We start from the raw sequence: 19,218 nt of genomic DNA on the forward strand, positions 1-19,218 counted from the left end.
ACTGAAAGCCCATGATTTTCAAATGGGATAATCAACAAGCTTACATAGGTTTGATGGTCAGGTGTCCACAAACATTTGCCTATATAGTGTAAGTGAAATGGCCAGATCCTCCACCTGCAGGGAAAGTCGCTTTGTTTGAAATGCATAGAAGCCAGAACTGGAATTATAAGGGTTGCTCTGAGCTCCTCCTACCTTTTTCTTAAAGTACAAAAGGATCTGGATACCTCTATCCACCAGCCAACCCTAGCATAGGCTTTTTATGAATGATATTAAGGTGTTCATATTTTTCTATTTCCTCCAATTTTTAATTATGCAATACACTTTTTTCTTCATTTAGGAAAGACGGGAGCAAAGGTGGTACCAGCAAGTGGGCTGCTTGACCCTTCAGAGTGCAGCCAAAGTAGTGAATGGAGTGTTGGTTTCTCTGGTTATATATGTAACTCTACCGTCAGTTTTCACCGACTGGCATTCAATAACCCATCTCCATCTTCCCTTCTCGGAAAAGATGTTATAATTTCCAACTCTTTTGGTAAGTTTACTGATTTATAGGCACATTGAAGAAAAAAAAACCATTACTAGTAAGTTCTAAGTAGACGTGTAACAATTTCCTCAGCAAGCTACTTGTAGTAGCTTTAACCTTTACTTTTTCAGTACCTTCTCTGTTGTTTCTTCCACCATTCTTTTCCTTTTCATTTGCCTATCCTTTTCTACTTTTTTTCTTTTAGTTACTTAATTTTCCTTTTTTTTCTTTATTAGTTAATATTAATTTTTTCCTATATCTTTCTATCTAATACACTTTCTGTTTTGTAAATTGTATGCATCAAAACATCTTTCTCCTCCTTTTTTTTTTAATTATAAGTTTTTATTGAAAATTTCAGTAAGATACATGAACAAAGAGTAGAACCAAGATTTCTCACTCCAAACATATGAAATAAAAGGTATAAAGTAGCAGGGCATAGAAACCATTTAACATATAGTACAATTGTCACTCAAATACATTATGATACAACATTAAATAATCCCCAGAAGGAGACAAAAGTAGACACTCAGTGTGTGATTTTGAAAGTAAGAAAGGAAAGAAACAAGAAAAGTAAGAGTGACTCCCCTGTGCCCCAGGCTGCCACTGCTTTGCACAGCTCAGCTAAAAAGTGTATCAAAGAAAGGGACCTAACCTGATGGCAAATTACAGGATCAACTCGATTTAAGAGGTAGTGTTCATCACATTCAAATAAGACACGTTTTATACGCAAACCAACAGACCCAAATTTTATATAAGCGGTCTCAATTATCATTAGGACTATAAGTCAATTTTTTCAGAGTGCATATTAGGTAAATTTTGCTAAACCAGTCCCTCAAGGAAGGAGTTTTTGATTGTCTTCAACTCTCCAATATAGTGGAATAAGAGACTTAGATGACTTCAACAGATGGGGGGTAATGGACCGCTTGTAGTGCCCTGTGGGCTCGTCTGTGAAATAACAAAGTCCAAGGGTCAAAGCTAACTGGGGAGCTTGGATAGAGCGAATCACTTCCAACGATAGACAACCACTATTTAATAACCAGACAGTGCCACCAAAGATAAGCATGGTTGCTACAGCTCCACACCCTCGTCAGCACAGCGGAGATGATTCCATAAAGATAGAATGTAGATTCTCAGGAGTATAATGCCACCATTCCGTTTCCCATTGAGATAAATAACCTCCAGTCCTGAAAGGCTGCGTATAGGGACAACATACATTTATTTGGAGCAGAGGTTGACATTAGTTCTTCCAGAGGATGAAGATCGGTTATGGATCGTAAAGGACTAGGAAGAGAGGTATTAAAATGTGATAATTGCGAGTACCTCCAAGTATCTAAAAGTGATAGAGTATTAGAACCACATTGAGTGATCTCTTCTTCTTTTGAACAATTCTCAGATATGTTTTTATTCATTTTAGGTGTCAGTGTTGTTCCCTTCTTACCAAAACGTTTAACTCACAAGCCAGGATGGATGGCCTTACTGCCTAATGCTAACTCCTTCAACTGGTATTTCAGTCAAGTGGATTTCATCTCAAATATTTCATACACTTCCACTTTCTATGGGTTTAAGGTAAAGGGATATGGTTATTAAGCAGATAAAACAAATTTATGATGGGAACTGTAACATTGTGGTTCATATAGAATATCCTTGAATACAGCATTGTTTTATTTGAATGACTCATGACTATGCCCAACATTAAAGTGGTCACCGAGTTCTTACACTGCCATGTAACTGAATCCTAGAGTCTTTCTAATCTTGACAATTGATAAATGCTACAGATCATTGATACATGTCCTTCAGTCATGATTCTAGGAGAAGACCTGCCCAATTGGTCAGGTAGTGATATCTAGATACTTACCTAGCCTGGAAGCTTTCCCTTTTAAAAACAAGTTAGAAATGCCAGCTACTGCTTCTGAACATTTCTCCACACTCCTGAAGATTTGCCTAATGCCTCCCCAACTTGTGTCTTGGTGTTTTGTTTTTTTTAAAAGGCGCAACGGTTTTCACACTGTGGTTAGATCTCCCCTCCTGAGTCTGATATTAGCTGGCCAGTTTGTGAGCTACTTCCCTTTAATGAGATTACCATACTTTTCTTGTTTTTATTTTGGTTCTACTACAGTGTACGCCCCCAATATACTGTAAAATAAGCATGTTGGAGGATTTGGCGTATAAAAAAGGAAGTGCTATGGCACACAGTTTCTTGCAATGCAAGATATTTGAAATATGCTCATACTGAGCAAAAGAAGTGACCAGACAGGATATGTTTCCAGCACTAGACCTTTTGTTTGTTAAAAAAGCCCACCTAACATTTGCCTTACTAATTCGACTGTATGAGCTGACAGCTAGCTGATACACTCATCAGGCAGCAAACAACCAATAATCAAACATAGAGGAAGAAAGGATTCTTCTCAGATGCATCGCGCAAGCAGGAGTCCAGGGATGACTCTGATATTTTTAAGAAAAAGCATTCTCAGTCTGTGGAATTCTACATTTGTGTTAGTTCAGTTGTAATTATGATGTCTAATATTCTTCATAGTCTATAAAAATGAATATATAAATAAATAAATATATAAAAGTGACAATATCACACAACCTAACTCAAGCACCAGATATGTTTAACATAATTGATGTGCGTGATAGGTCCACACAGCCACTGAGCTACAACAACAATTCTAATGGAGACTGGTACTTCAATGACAACACCACTACACTGACCTACCTAGGTAGGTGCCCATTTACAATAGTTTTCCTGATAATTAGCTGTTTTGCCAGCACTTTTAATCAGTTTCCGAGGCTACTACTGCATGGAGTTGCTCAACTTCTTTTTGCTACCCTGAAATGCCTACTCTTTCCAGTGGGTTGCTGAAGCCAGATCAGAGGGCAGCCACAGTGGCCACATACATTCTCCTGCTGTTCTGCAAGAGCTGTTGAATGAGAAAACTGAGCAATTTCAAACACAAATCCTTTGAATTCACATATAATAAATGCATTTCATAGCATAAGGTTAAACGCCCTAGCATGTGATTTTTGCATTTCTGCTAGGGAGATTTGCTCTCACTTCCCAGCTTACAGATACAATAGACAGTGACAGGAAATCACTCCAAAGTGCAGGGAATTCCAATACCTTGCCTCTTGCCCTCATGACAACTCTAACATCTAGGATTTCCCCTCACTTTCTGTCTTAGTGACAATGGGCACCAGGACAAATAGAGAAGTGAATCTCCACAGCAGGGGCACAGACAGGAATAACAACTATGAAGACTGTCTAACCCCTCACAATCCTATACAAATAAAAAAAAAAGGTTTAACCTTTACATATGCTTTATAATTTTATTTACAATTGGCATATTTTGTTATTTTGTATTGTGTAACAATGTACTCATTTTCAACCATTAGAAACAAAGTTTTTGAAACATAATATGGAGTATAAGGAAAATTCAGTACTTTATCTTTACACAATAACATTATTTTTGTAGTGTCTGGAAAACGCAAAGTCAGCAGACGCGCAGTGGCAGGAATTCTGGATACAACTATGTCTAACACAAATGTGAACTTGGTGGTCTATCAGTGCTACTTCAAAAACTGCATCCCTCCTTCTCCTCCACCTCCTCCCACCAAAGCAACAGTGACCCCTGCACTACATGAGTAAGTATGAGCACAAAAAAAAACCATGCATACAAACGGTTCTGTTTCAAGAGCCACTGTCTGCTTTGACGTAGCTTTTTCCAGACAGTATGGTCACCAGCTGAATCAGCGCAATCAACAGACAGTCTAACGCTACAATAAGACACAGAAGCTTAAATCCAAAATAGTTTTCCTTTTCAAAGTACTTTACAGAGAATGTTTGCTGGTCAATTGAAGTGTAAAAGGTCAATGATCCTCCAAGCACAGTGTCTGCAATAAAGGGTAGCAATAAAATGAGGGAACATGGAAGAAAAAAGGAGGGTCTATCTAAGACTATACAAACCGACACTAAACAAAAGAACAAGCGGGGAGAAAATAAAAAGGGAGGGTCTATCTAAAACTATACCAGCTGACACTAAACAAGGGGGGAACAGTGGGAAATACCAAATGTATACAGTTGTAGTAGCTCTAATGTACCACTAGATGTCAGGCATATACCACAATACAATAATATGCATACTGTATCTATTTAATCAGTCTCTACCCCTCTAAGAATTCACAAATTAAACTTGTTCCTCCAAAACATGAAGAGTCAGGAAATGTGTTGGTGAATTAAAGTGCAACTCCCACCAAACTTTTTTTTATTAGTTTTGGATAGAGTAAAGAAGTTCCTAACATTTTTTTTAGATTATTGCTGTGTGTGTAGATTTCCACTTACGTCTCTTCTCAGAACCACATCAGAAAGTGATTAAAAGTGATACCAAATTTCACAGCCGAACAGCTTTCCCCATTAGGAGTTTCCCTCTCTGATGACATTCATGTGGAAATTGTTAAATTTTTAGTTTGTCCTTCATGGCAACCAGGACAAAAGGTGGCCATGAATCTCCCAAACTTACATGGAATGAAAAACCTTACAGAGGTTTTGACACAAAAAAAATGACATGTTTTATGGGATACCGGTCACAGACCACACCCAGTGGTAATCAGATGGACTGTTTTTTAGATACAGGTTTTCTTAAGTGTTTCTCCCTGTCCTGTGTGGCGTACTATTTTAGTGGGGTTGGTGTTAGATCACAACCAGCTATGACTAAGGCCGAGTAAGGCAGAAACGCATCAGTGGTTGTTCTTTGTATAGATGCAAGTGGAATAAAGTTTGAATTTCTTTGGAAGATCATCGTGTGCTGGTTTTACAGTTTTTGAGCCCATCCATGAAACCCTTTTAATGTTAAAAACATACTAAAAGTAAAAAAATAAACCTAAAAATTACATTTTGTTTGCATGATACTCAACACAGCCTTAGTGTTGTCCATGTTATTTATAAGCAGGAGGGCTGATAGGAAACCTAAACACATCCCCCCAAAAGACCAAAGCTCACAAAAGCATGAGATAATAGTTTGTATTTTGGCTAAAATATGTACCCTCACCACCTCTTAATGGTGCTCATGTTGTTAAGTCTTACAGTAACACTTTACAGGGTACAAAGATGCTGATGCTTTTAGGTTACCTGAATTCAGTCTCAGACCCACCTAGGTAACCCTTTTGGAGGTGCTGACCTTACACCATCTTTTTTAGAGCTTTTATGTAATAAACACGGTGCTGGGGGGTACATTTTCTAACTTTTGTCCATACAATAGCAATGATAATAACCCTGTTTTACACCAAGCTGTGGCACTAGAGTTCTAGTCATTACTTATTATAAAGCCTACATGTTTCATGGTACTAAAAGGTATGTCATTTCATTTCCAGTCTTTGGTCTAACAACTCCTTCTGGCAATCATCTGTAGAGAACAATTATACCGTTCCGAAAGAAGGATCGACTGTCATCATTCCTGCAGGTAAAAATGTTATGCAGTATTTTTCTGGCTCAACCTTTTCTTTTTGAATGAAACATTCAACCTGGAGAAAAAATAGCCTAATAACATTCGATTTTGTTCAATTCAGAGCGTACGTGCATGCAGTTTCACAGGACGAATAGCTCTGCAATTGTTTATTATAAAAACACCCCTAACTCTGTGATATTGATGAGGTTCTTTTCCACATGAGGTGGATATTTTTTACTACTTCCTAGGTGTCCTAGTAGGTACCTGTCACAGTTCAGCTGCAGACTTGCAGCTGAGCTGTTACTTGTAGTTCTACAGGTATATACATATCTCTTACCCCTGGTTCTGCAGGCATGCAGGGCTGTTCTGGTGCTTGTAGTCCTCCAGGCATGTGCTCTGAACCTGACTCACACTTGCACCAGCCTGGCAGCGTTAGGCGTCGGCCGACCTCTCCTGCTGTTTCTTATACAGCTTCTCGGCCAATCAGTGCAGTCCGCTTGTGGCCAATCCTGTGGATCCCTCTTCCTCTCGTCTCAATTTAAACTCAGGGCAGCGAACGGCACGCTGCCCGAGCAACGCTTTCCCAAGCTAGTTGCAGAGTCCCCCATTTGTGATTTACGCTGAATTCCTGGAAGTTTTCCCGTGTACCGTACCTTTGGCTTGTCCTTGGAAATCCCTGTCTACAGGCTGCCCTGTGCTTAGCTTTTGTCCTTGGAAATCCCTGTCTACAGGCTGCCCTGTGATTCGCTTTTGTCCTTGGAAATCCATGTCTACAGGCTGCCCTGTGCTTTGCTTTTGTCCTTGGAAATCCCTGTCTACAGGCTGCCCTGTGCTTCGCTTTTGTCCTTGGTAATCCCTGTCTACAGGCTGCCCTGTGATTCGCTTTTGTCCTTGGAAATCCATGTCTACAGGCTGCCCTGTGCTTCGCTTTCATCCGTGGAAATCCCTGCCTACAGTCTGTCCTGTGCTTTGCTTATGTCCTTGGAAATCCCTGTCTACAGTCTACCCTGTGCTTCGCTTTGTCCCTGGAAGTCTTCAGCCTGTCCCTAACCTTTGGTTTGTACCCTGTACCTGTTAGGTGAGTTGGGTGGACCTAGGGATTGTGACCTGGGGTCAGCACGCAGCCAAGCCCATCTCCACCACTGGCTGGCCCTTAGATTCCACATCCTGGGTGACCCCATGCCACCTACTCAGCATTGCATCACCCTGCCTTGTATTTGAAGTTCGAGCTTAAACCGACTTCCACTGCCTCATTCAGTTCCCCTGCTCTGTTCCCTGCTTGTACTCCAGCTCTGGGAGTCATCAGCCTACACTGCTTGGACCCTTTTCTCTAAGTGTCCCTGCCAGTGTAGTGGAAACGGTCCACATACCTGACTCCAGTTCATACCCATGAGTCCCGATCCGTGACAGTTCCCTTGAAACAATTCTGAGGTATAAAATCACTCTCCTCCAGTGACAAAGTTCAGGTGCCCACAGAGACGTCCAGTAACATACTCCTCACAGTCCAATAAACAGGACCACAGGAATGTCAGCACACATCACGCATAGAGGTCCTCCATGCGTGTGTTTTCTATTAGATTGTGCTTAAACATGATTACAGAAGCACAAAAAGCCACACTTAACGTGTTTTCAATCTTAATGTTTATGTATGGCTTTTTATACTTCAACGTTCACCTTAGTTGATGTTCTAATTAAGAATCACAAACACTAAGGACCTCTGGACATTTGTGTGGACATTGTGTGGACATTTCTGTGATACAGGTTGGTATTCAGGCCCATTACTTGGATGAGGCCATCCCAGATTCCTATCAGCTGTACTTGTGTCAAGAGAATTCCAACACTTATGTATTGTCTGAAAACTGCATCTGCTGGCCGCAGATAAGTCAATCCTATTGTGATATACTATACAGACAGAAAATGGGATCCAAGGAGTTTACCCAAGCTTTCTCTGGTTGGTTTACATAATTATTCACATGTGATAAGGCAATTTTCTATGAGTGACTGATAATGTTAACCAACCAGAGCATGGGAATATTGCTCTGGCACTTGATAATTAATCACAGTGAGGATCGCTGAGTTCAAAGTTCCCCCAACCACCAACCCTAGTTTTCTGGGGTCTCTCTTTTTTTTTTTTTTTTTACAGCAGCAGTAACTGGTGAGGACTATATTTTTAACTCTGTACAAACATGTAGCTTGAGGGTTGTTTAATCCCTACATATTTTATTTCTGAGTTTTCGGAAGTTTGCTTATCCCTAGTTGCGAGAAGAAGAACATCCAGAGTGCAGTGACAGTTTTAAAGTCTACACTGACCACAGCTGGACTCATACTGGATTTGCTAAACGTGTTCTGTCCCTTCTTTTTCAGGCAAATGGGTTATAACAGATGTAGACATCCCCCCTCTGAATAAACTTATCATTTATGGTGTTTTGGAGTTAAAAAACCTCACAGACAACTCAACAGGGACCTTTAAAACAACTGTACTCAGTGCCATCTACATATCTATACAGGTAAGGAACTGACCACTCTCCTACAGGGAATGTAATGCAATTTAGAAGCAGAACAGATACATCCTTCTTGAGATTGTAGACACCTGTCCATCACCTCTATCCATATGTCGAATGAGTAAAGAAGAATGTAGTAAAATCATTCCTTTAAAATATCAAAAATGTATTTCTTTTTCTGTTAAAGTGTATATTATAACAATATACAGGATACCCACTAAACCTCCTCCCTCACACAACCCCAATTAAAATGACTGTGTCATTGGTAGCCAATAATAAAGTGAATTTAACATTAGCAACTTTTTTGGCTATTATAAATTGAATATTAATAATGTCTTTGCAAAAGCTCCATCAAATGTACATCAGTTGATGATTCCACAGACAGGTCATATAGATAGATCTCATATTAGCATACTGAATATCAGTTGTATGTTTTAAAATGACTATAAGAGGTGTTTTATGGAGCAAACTATGCCATATAGTTGGTATATAAAATAATTTCCACTCAAAGGTAATTGTAAGTAGCCTCCAAATAACACCTATATTGGTGCCAATATTCATCCTCTTGCATAGACCTATTTATGAAATCATGTTTGCCATTTGAAGACGGAACAGGCAAAATAAATCTTTTAACATGCTTACAGGTTTGTTTGTAATACTTATCATGCAATCATCTGAGGATTCCATGACCCCCAGTCCAATGTTTCAGAATAAAAAAATGCCTGAGCTGTATAAAATCCTGGCAGTGATATCCATATGACTCACTTGGAACTCACACCCTTACCAAGCATTGCATATGGGGACGTTCTTTAGTGTCATATCAAAGGTGGTGTTTGTTCATGTCCTTCAAGACTACAAGAAACAAGCAATAACCATGATGCATCTGGGTTACATTTTGGATGCTCACTCATGGCTCTACTGCATCACATGAAAGTGACGCCTGTCAAGGTTACATGGTCTTGATGCATTTTACTCCTGATTGAGTTCAGGTGTTTCAGATACTGGCAATGCTACAAGATATAAAGGATTTAAGAAAACTCTGCGCATCCAACCTTATAGCAACATTGGGGTAAGGCCCTAAGTTGTTCTAGCATGACTGTGCTCCTCAGCACAAAGCCAGCTCTATAAAGATATGGTTTGATGAGTTAGCTGCGGAGAACCTCGAGTGATCTGCACCAGTGGCCTGACCTCAACCCTATTTAACACCTTTGGGATAAATTGGAACACAGATTTTTTGTCAGATCTTTTCACCCAGATTCATTACTTGACCTTACAAATGTTCCTTTTGGTGAATGGCCACAAATGTACACAGACACATTTAAAAATCTTGTGGAAAACCTTCACAGTGGGGTGGAGGATGTTCTAGCCACAAAAAGGGGACCAACTCTATAGTAATGTCCTTGATTTTCGGAATGCGATGCCCAACAAGCTCATGTAAGAGTTGTGGTCAGGTCTTCTTACCATGTAGAATACTTTTCCTATTGGATTTTTCATCTATATCATTTTATATGAGGCAGTAGAAGAAGTAATTCTGGCCATAAATGTCACAATAATAGCAAATGGTTTTTAAGCAACGTTTGTGATAATCCAAACTTAAGTAACTATCTAGGAGATAATGAGTGCCTCTGGGGTTTATTTAAAAACAGTTTGCAAGGTCGTTTGACTAGATGGCACTAAAGGAGCATGGGATATAAGTAATTATTTTCTATGCTTCTTACTGCCATCTAGTGGTCATAATGTTGTATTACATAAGAAATAATTTGCAAATATTGTGTATTGTTTTGCAAAGAAACAAGTAAATGGCATATATCCACACAGAAAGAGCATTCACAGATATTTGTAGGGTGAAGGGCCCATACTGAAACTCCTCAATATGGATATATCTCCTTACCATCCACCTAAAACCACCCATAAATGAATTTACTTTTGTTAGAACAGATCTTTGAAGAGTAAGATACTATAGGAGCTCCAGGTATCATGTATGTTTTTTTTACTTTTTTCAGGGTGGAAGATTAGTAGCAGGAACGCAGACAGACCCATTCCAGGGAGAACTACATATTGTACTAAGAGGAAATCATTTAACTCCAGAATTCCCATTGCCAGATGGACCAAATCAGGGATCAAAGGTTCTAGGTAAGTACAAAGTAACAGCTATACCACTAAATATATTTCTATTCCACACATGATACCTGTTTTTCAGTTCCAGTATATTTACAAATGTTGGAATTCTGTTTCTTTTGTAGGTGTATTTGGAGAGCTCGATCTTCATGGGCTTCCACCCTCTGTATATAGAACTAAGCTGGCAAGTACGGCACCAGCCGGATCACAGTACATCAATCTAGCAGAGCCTGTGGATTGGAAGGTATGACTGAATGGCCATTGGCAAGGTTGATGTTTATATTTGATAAAATAAATCCAGTTAAACAATGAACTAATTATTTTTTTAAAGCTGCATTGTATATGTCTTTTACTAAAATCTACCACCAAACACTCCTCTTTTATCTATGCTTACTAGAATTCTAGGACCACTTCTCAGTTGGTCTTAAAGAAGAACTATGGGGTCAGTGTTTTTCCCCATAGTTCTCCTTAGGGTAACGGGAGGACACAAAAGGGAAATCACTCATCTCATAGTTCTCCTTTAATGGATTTAGCAAAAGCCAATGTGCATCCTGGTGATCTAAGTAAGTCTCTCAGATTCCATCAGCTAAATGTCCATAACTACATGGCATGTAGTATAGGGAAATAGGGATGCAGAAGAAAGTGCTTCTCATGGGGTATCTCTATTAAAAGTTTTTTTTTAAACATTAAAAACAAAAACCTTTATGTTCAGCAAAGATAGCGGATGGACAGCTGTTGATCATGTTTCGTAATAAGGCTTTTTCATGGATAGCTTTATGGTAGAGTTGGTTCATACTGAAACCCACTCACCTTGGAATCCTGGGGCAGTTTTGCCTTGTATAGTAGGGCAGCTGCAAACTATACTGTCCATATTATCCATATACCAATTTACCAGTGTGTGGTAATTGGTTGATGAATAAAAAAAAAAAACCAATAAAACAATACTCCGTTCCGTGTTAAAACGCATAGCTGTAAATAGTCCCTTTACAGGCCGGCTCCACACCTGTGCCTTAGCAATAAAAATTGACAGTACATGAAAACATAAGTAATATGTCTTATATAGTAGGTCCCTCGGCACACAACAAACACTGACAAGACCCTTTTTCTACAGCCCATGTTGACACAGCTCAACCATGTGAACCAGGCCCATTAAAAACAATGGCTAACCTGTGCACATGTGTTGAGAGATGCATATGTATGGAGGGACCCAAAGGCTGGGTTAACACCAAAAGAAGATACATACAATAGGTGTAGGTTTGTAGGAACTGACAGCAGGATCCTGGGATTTTCTCATCTGTATACTGTATATCTGCTTCACAGCTAGGAGCCATATGATAAAGCTGCATTCATAATTATTAGCACTGTTCATCTCAATGTATTGTTTACTTACACATATTTTCTGATCAGGTCGGTGAGGATATCCTTATCACCACCACAAGTTACAGTGCCTGGCAGACAGAAACCAGGAGAATTATTGCTGTGTCACCTGACCAGAGAAACCTCACTTTAAATGTCTCTCTTACTTTCAACCACACAGGTAAGATGCATGACAAAGCTAATTTATTAAAACTCATGAGTGCAGTACTAATCTCTTAATATAATATATAAGCATATATAATATATACTATATGCTGGGCTGTGCTAAGAATAATGTTGGGATGGCGGCCCTGATTGGAAATACTCTCCATTAAGACCTCAGTTAGGGTGTGACTGACAGTCAGTGGCAGCTGCTGGGTGGTATAGTCACTGCCCTGGTAGGGGAGGACCGAGCTGTGGTCAAAGAGGCATAAGCCCTGTACTAGTACTAATAATGTATGCAGCCCAATGATAGAAACCAGAAATCTGAAAAGGAAGTCAATGCTGAAAGAATGCTAACCTGTGAAATGCAGGACTGGATTTTCATCACTGTATTCCATAGGGTCAAAACCTTTAGCACCCTAAGTAACTACCCTCTGTTGGGACCATCTCTGTAAAACAGGATCATTCCTTGTTCTCCTGGTCATAACCTGACTATGAATATTGTGATATTGTGTAAATAATATTTTATAAGATGATTATTCTTACTGATTATGGGGAAAAAATGAGTAGCCAATAATTATACAGGGAGAAGCTGCCCCTTTGCTTCTTCCACTTATAGGCATGCAGCTACTGTGTCTAATGATAAATTTAGCCCTAGTGAATAGTGAAATGTGTAGCAGAACTCCAGTCTGCTGCATTCTATATTTTTATACTTATATGTGAAAGTGTCTTACAATAATCACTTCCTTTAAGAAAACCTTTCACCATGGTCACCAGACACCACACCACTATGACTTTAGCACATGTTCTTTAGCCCTCAGGTAGCCGCCTCTAGCAAGAAGAGTCCAGTTGGCTGTGTTTGCCTCCCAGGTGAAAACTTCCCCAGTGCCCTGCCCATGATTTCTTCATTGGCAATGAGTGGAGAGAAAACATTGAGTAATGACTAAAGATTTTGAGCTAAAGCACTAAATCCAGTCAGTGGTCTGTAACAGATTTAACTTTTCACTACACATTTACTTTAGCTGTTCCATTACTGGAATCACAAAGACCACATCCTTTCCTTTGGGTGCATTTATGTACTCTGTTAAAGCTTTGAACAATATGTTTGCGCTATATAAGTATGAGAGATAAATACATAAATAAATATAATGGTCATGGATCCTGTTTAATAGTCTTGTTTTATGTTGGTCATGTTTGATAGTCATGTTTTTTTACAAGGATAATTATGCACAATGTATTATTTCATGCAGCAAACACCTATCAAGTACCCAGCACAACCCGAAATTACACTCTGGCAGCAGATGTGGCTCTGCTCACTAGAAACATCAAAATCATTGGGGAGGATTACCCAGGCTGGTACACAGAATCATTCGGTGCTCGCGTTCTTGTCAGCACATTTTTAGCCAATGGGATGGAATATAGAGGTACGCTAAATATAATTACTGTTCACTTGATATATAGTCGACCTGCACCTTCTAGCTCTTATCACACAAGAGACAGACATTATAATGCATGCCTTTCATTTTTAATTTTACTCTTTAAAGGAAGTGCAAGAATAGAGAATGTTGAATTCTACCACAGTGGTCAGGAAGGTTACCCTGACCCCATAGACCCCCGCTATTCCTTGGCTTTCCTTAACCTTGGAGAGGTAAGTTCCTTACACATGTATCTAAACATAGCTACTCTGTGACCTATAGTTCTGACTTAAATACTAATCACCTGGTTGTTACACTTATCCAATCAGTACTTTCAAAGTTACTTATCTGAAACAGTTCTGACTACTGGCTGCAAGGCAGGTACTCAGAAAGTATAAAAGCCACAGGCAGCCAGACCTAGAATACATATTTGTCTCAGTACAGATTTCTGTATGTCAAGCCAAAACCCTAGATTTGGATAAAGTGGGGAAGGATTAGAATTGTGTTGTTGTTTTTTTTTTGCTGTCCTGTGCTCCATTAAAAAGATTTATTTCTGCCTATGTTCCCCTCACTTTCACTCATCACCAGCAAAACTGCATTGCTGAACATGTGCAGTTGTCACCGAGTGACACCTCACCGTGACGTCATTGCGCATGAGAGTGACATCATCACGCACTCGTGGGGATGTACAGTGGGGTAAGGTATGCTGCCGGGTCCCCTCCTCTCTCGTGCAACTGTTGGACTCAAGGTCCATGACTGAGTGCCCGACTTTTCAGAGGGGGTGACACCAAAATGACTATCAGTTACCCCCCTAGTGATGCCACTGAGCCACCCTCCAGAAGGAAGGACAGTGCCAGCACCAATTTAGAGATGAGTTGAGGATCTACAGCTACAGAGTAATGCACAAATAAGAAACATTTTTGTTAATAGTTATGGTATTTTTTTAAGATTTAACCCCTGAGTTTAGTGTCACTTGAAAGTAAGTCACAGTTTAGCAATGCAGTTTTGCTGGTGATGTGTGAAAGATAACATCACAATCAAAGACTGACCGCCGCCCACCAGAACCTTTTAAAAACAGAAGGTATCTACATTTATCACCTTTGTTATCAATAAAATAATGATTCCTCATTTTAGGGCAGTGGGCAGGACTATGTTATTATGTTGTTTGGCCAATTGGGCATCCATAACCACTGGGTTATAGCACAGATACAGTACATACATTTAAACATGTTTAGGATATACATATGCGAGGCTTGCCAACTCTGTTTCTAAAATAAGTTGTCAGTCCACCTTATGTTAACCTGTTTTGATGGCCCCCAAGCACTATTCGGTAAAAGACATTGATTCCATGTACTGCCCGACAGGCCTGAAGCAGCAGTATGCAGTTTAAATGAAATAGCTCTATATTATTAGGCTTTTTTTTGGCTCGCAACAGGAGGTTAGAAGAGAGGGGGTTTTTTTTACTGTATGTTCAAGATGAGTTTCTTCTTTCACTGCATTTATAAGGATATGGGAAGTGTTAGAGCCATATATATACAGACACACAAACACATACACATACACACATAGGTTGAACTGGATGGACCTTTGTCTTTATTCAACCTCACCTACTATGTTACTATGTATGTTTTTATAGAACGTTACCCTTGAATTTACCTCATACTTTATATGTCTCTGATGGCTGCTGAAAATTATTTAAACTATTTTGATAATAAACATATTGTTGAAGAACAACCATTTAGCTATTGCAGGAACCATGTTTTCTGGCTTTTTTTTAGGTATCTTCCAATGAATCCTATGTTAAGGGATGTGCCTTCCATAATGGATTCTCCCCCGCGATTGGAGTTTTCTATACAAATGGACTTGATGTCCATGACAATGTTATTCACTTCACTGTAGGAGAAGGTAAACTGCAAATTATTATTATCATTACTATTTAAAACATAAATGTAAAGACACCATAGATGTCAGTAGTAAATGGATCCAGTTGTAGAGATCAGTGATCTTTATGCTCACTGTGACTACATGAAAATGTTCAATATGCCAAAATAAAACATGACTGTTTTATTTTGGCACGTTGAACACATCCACTCGGAACTTTGGACACATACATGGACTTCAAAAATGAATAGGGTTTAGGAGAACCCTACCTGTAAAATGTAATAAATGATATTATTTAGCAAACGTAACTATTTTATCTTTTGTGACAAATGTTCTTATGTCTCATATATTACATACACTCAATCTAGTGGTGATTAGTAAGGTCTGCTGCAGACCTTACTAATCACTTCGTTTTTGGCTGGAGCTCAGTGAAGAGCTGCGGCTGAAAGAACAGAGAGCCCAGCAGAAGCAGCTGCTCCCACAAGTCAGGTTTGCGGTCCATGACCGCAAGCCTGACTGAATTTCTACTCGCCTACACTGCATTTTCACTCGTCAAATGCGAGCAGGTGAGTGGAAATTTTGAGCCTTGCAGTATATTACATATATTGCTCATCTTAGGGGTTATTACAGACCTCTGTAAAACAAATATAAAGTACTCTATTTTCTTTTTAAACTAGAAGTTCTCTTTCGCCCCAGGAACATTGAAAGGCAGGTGACTAATTATTGCATATTGCCAGCATCATCTAAATCATAACAGGAAATTATATTAAGCAAAATAGGCAGTCATGTTTTTTTAAATTGATTCGTTTGTGTGTATCCAGGAATTAGAGTGATGGGAGAACGAGTGAATGTGAGAGGAAACCTTGTGGCCCTTGCTGTCTGGCCTGGTACATATCAAGACAGGGAGGAGGTCAATAACATCCTGTGGCATGCGGGAATAGAGGTTGGTATTTTGCATTTTACTGATTTCATTGCTGGCTGCCTTTATGGTCCTTAGTGAATAACTACACAATAATATAACATGAGCCAGTTTAACATCAGAATTCAAAGGACTGTGATGTGCAGTAACCCAGCAGAACCTGGAAAATATTGGTTATTAAATATTTCCATATTTAAAAAAGTCTAAACAATAAAGCCTGTCCAGATAAAATGAACACTTTATGGGAAGTATGGTGTAAACCCTTACGTGCCAAAAGAGTACAAACAATTACTGGTTGCCCACTGCCTCCTTGATGTAATCACACTTTTATGGCTGAGACGTTGGCAAGTGCAGGCGCTGCAGTTTTAAAACCTGCCACAAGCAGAAAACTATTTTCCTTTTAGCTCATCCTTTGCATATATTAAGCTATTTTGATTAATTCATCATTCAAGTCTGGCCATCTGGATAATTTTTGGAGGAATGCATGATAAGAGCCCCCTTTTGACACCTGGTATACTAAAACTAACTGATCCTAGTTTTAATATTAACCTAATGAACCTTATAATATGATATGTATGATATAGATAGATAGATAGATAGATAGATATTATTTTTTCTCTTGATGCTTAAAAAAATGTGTTTTTTTTAATAACATCCATGTTTAGATCCATGAGGGCACTGACGTTGTACTGCAGAATAATGTGGTGGCAGGATTTGAGCGTGCCGGATATCGTATTAATGGTGAACCATGTTCTGGTAAGAATTACATTTCTGTATTTTACATAGAAAAAAAAGATTTACTTTATTATTATTTTGCTAAATATGATTTGCATTTCACTGATCCACCTCTAATTGCCAAGCCCGAACTCGGTCACTGGGGGAGATTGGTGGGATCATTACCTAAGGTAGACTAATAAATCTGGAAGGCTGAGAGGGAGTGGGGGATTATGGGGGGATTATACTTTGTTGGGGGGCGGGGGGTTCGAGGGCTAACAGGAGGCTCTGAATAAGCAGGTGACAGTATGTCTTTAAGACTGTGCAGCAGTCAAATGATGTTCTCATGGACCCACCCATTATAGAGAAAGTTTGTTCAGTGGATTTGCATTTTAAAACCATCATCAGATGTTAAAGAATCGGCTCTCTTGTTTTTACAGGTTTCTCTAATCCCAATCCAAAATGGTACAACAATGAAGCTCATGGTGGGTTATATGGTATCTTCATGAATGAAGATGGCCTTCCAGTGTGTTCACATGTGAGAGGTTTTATATTATGGAAATGTTGGGATTATGGCATCTACATCCAGGTAAGTTATAGGTAAACACCTGTGTGAATGTCCATGTGTTATTGTGAAACACGCTCTAAACCCTGATGTCTATGTTGTGTTTTGTAGACCACCTCCTCAGTCCAGATCTCTGAAGTGCTGCTGGCAGATAATGGAATGGGTATACTTCCTATAATTTACACTCCTGCTTCAGTCTCACACGAAATCTCCAATAAGACTGTTCAGATCTCGGTACGAAAGACAATCATCAGATACTGGAATGTATTTAAGTGTTACTAAAATTAGGATGAGTTCCGTTTTCATATCTCCAAAATGTAAAAAACAAGCAGGAGATTTTTGCAAAATTGTGGAGTAAAATAAACATAAATTGGGAGTTTTGGTAGTTTATAGGGGTTTATTTGGCTCCTTCAAATGTTCTTGTGCCAAAAAATGGCAGTTTGGTAACCTAATTATTTTATCTTTATATTTTTAAAAAAGGAAAAAATTTATAAAAAAATGTTAAGTCACAGTACACAAATAACAATCAAGTGCACACACAAAAAAATAAATAAATACACAGTACACTAAATAAACAACTTTATCCTTAATACACCCCAAAATGTCCTTTAAAAATGTTGTGGTCCATTAATTTTTTCATCTAAGATTCACACATTTTTTCACATGAGGATATTTTGGGTAAAGATTATATCAAACCCTTCTTTTCCTGAAATTATACTGTAGTAATTACTCATCTGATCGGTGACTACTGGTAACTAAAAAAAACCCAAAAAACTCAAGTACTTCTTCCCTGTTCAGCCCATTTGCTAATTGGACAATGAAGGAACAATAGCACATTATTCTGGGCATCCCTGTGTTCTTTGTTTCTATGGATGTCTGCGTCCCATTGGCGAGATATTCCTTCACTGTCTTCTGTAGACTGTTGAGAGGAAATACCTATAGGGCGAGGGGAAATCATTTTCAGACAGTTGTCCCATCGGATGTTTTTCCCTCTATTCCTGTCCCTGTGACTGCTGTAAAAATGTGGCATTTCCCAATACTTTCTGTCTTGATAACAATGATCACAGGACAAACAGTGAATTAAACAGGGTGACTTTTCTCAGTGGGGGGACACACAGCAATAAACACCTGACTTTTTTTTTAATTTTCCCTAAAAAATGCAATTTAAAGTGACACTAAACTCAGAAGTTATACATAAATGTAGTTTATTTGTGTATCACTTGGCTGTAGATCCTCAAATCATCTCTGAATTGTTGCTGACACTGTCCTTCCTTCTGGAGGGGGCTACTTTTGTTCCCCATGGTCCCTGTGTGTGTGTTGTAAAGTAGCCACCACTCCAAACTGGCTCCTGTGATGGACTACAATCTCAATACAAATGAGTAAACTGAAAGTGAGATTGTAGTCTATCATGGGAGTGAGCTTGGAGCAGTGACAACTTTATAACAAACACATGGGCTATGGGGAACAAAAGTAGCCACCCTCCAGAAGGAAGGACAGTGTCAGTGTTTTGGACCTGCTCAAAAATTTAGATCGGATAAAAAATTCCATACTTGTATCTGCCGCCTGGCCTGATTATACAGGGTATACCCTCGGAGATAAAAATGAAATCACGCCAACTCAGTCAGT

General features: G+C 39.1%; 1 protein-coding gene across 1 annotated transcript in view; it reads left to right on the forward strand.

The window, feature by feature from the left end:
- PKHD1L1 (polycystic kidney and hepatic disease 1 (autosomal recessive)-like 1) overlaps positions 1 to 19,218 on the forward strand; it is a 129,406-nt gene that overhangs the window by 92,516 nt on the left and 17,672 nt on the right. The window contains exons 52-67 of the mRNA XM_018570706.1: positions 338 to 529; positions 1,935 to 2,099; positions 3,094 to 3,240; positions 3,994 to 4,162; positions 5,888 to 5,976; positions 8,326 to 8,468; positions 10,466 to 10,595; positions 10,706 to 10,824; positions 11,988 to 12,117; positions 13,349 to 13,522; positions 13,643 to 13,746; positions 15,292 to 15,418; positions 16,216 to 16,337; positions 16,979 to 17,069; positions 17,468 to 17,616; positions 17,704 to 17,826. Coding sequence (XP_018426208.1) covers positions 338 to 529; positions 1,935 to 2,099; positions 3,094 to 3,240; positions 3,994 to 4,162; positions 5,888 to 5,976; positions 8,326 to 8,468; positions 10,466 to 10,595; positions 10,706 to 10,824; positions 11,988 to 12,117; positions 13,349 to 13,522; positions 13,643 to 13,746; positions 15,292 to 15,418; positions 16,216 to 16,337; positions 16,979 to 17,069; positions 17,468 to 17,616; positions 17,704 to 17,826 — 2,174 coding nt within the window. The remainder of the gene's footprint in view (positions 1 to 337; positions 530 to 1,934; positions 2,100 to 3,093; positions 3,241 to 3,993; positions 4,163 to 5,887; positions 5,977 to 8,325; positions 8,469 to 10,465; positions 10,596 to 10,705; positions 10,825 to 11,987; positions 12,118 to 13,348; positions 13,523 to 13,642; positions 13,747 to 15,291; positions 15,419 to 16,215; positions 16,338 to 16,978; positions 17,070 to 17,467; positions 17,617 to 17,703; positions 17,827 to 19,218) is intronic.

The sequence above is a fragment of the Nanorana parkeri genome, unplaced genomic scaffold, assembly GCF_000935625.1.
Source record: "Nanorana parkeri isolate BGI_ZX_2015 unplaced genomic scaffold, ASM93562v1 scaffold39, whole genome shotgun sequence".
NCBI classification, from domain to species: domain Eukaryota; kingdom Metazoa; phylum Chordata; class Amphibia; order Anura; family Dicroglossidae; genus Nanorana; species Nanorana parkeri.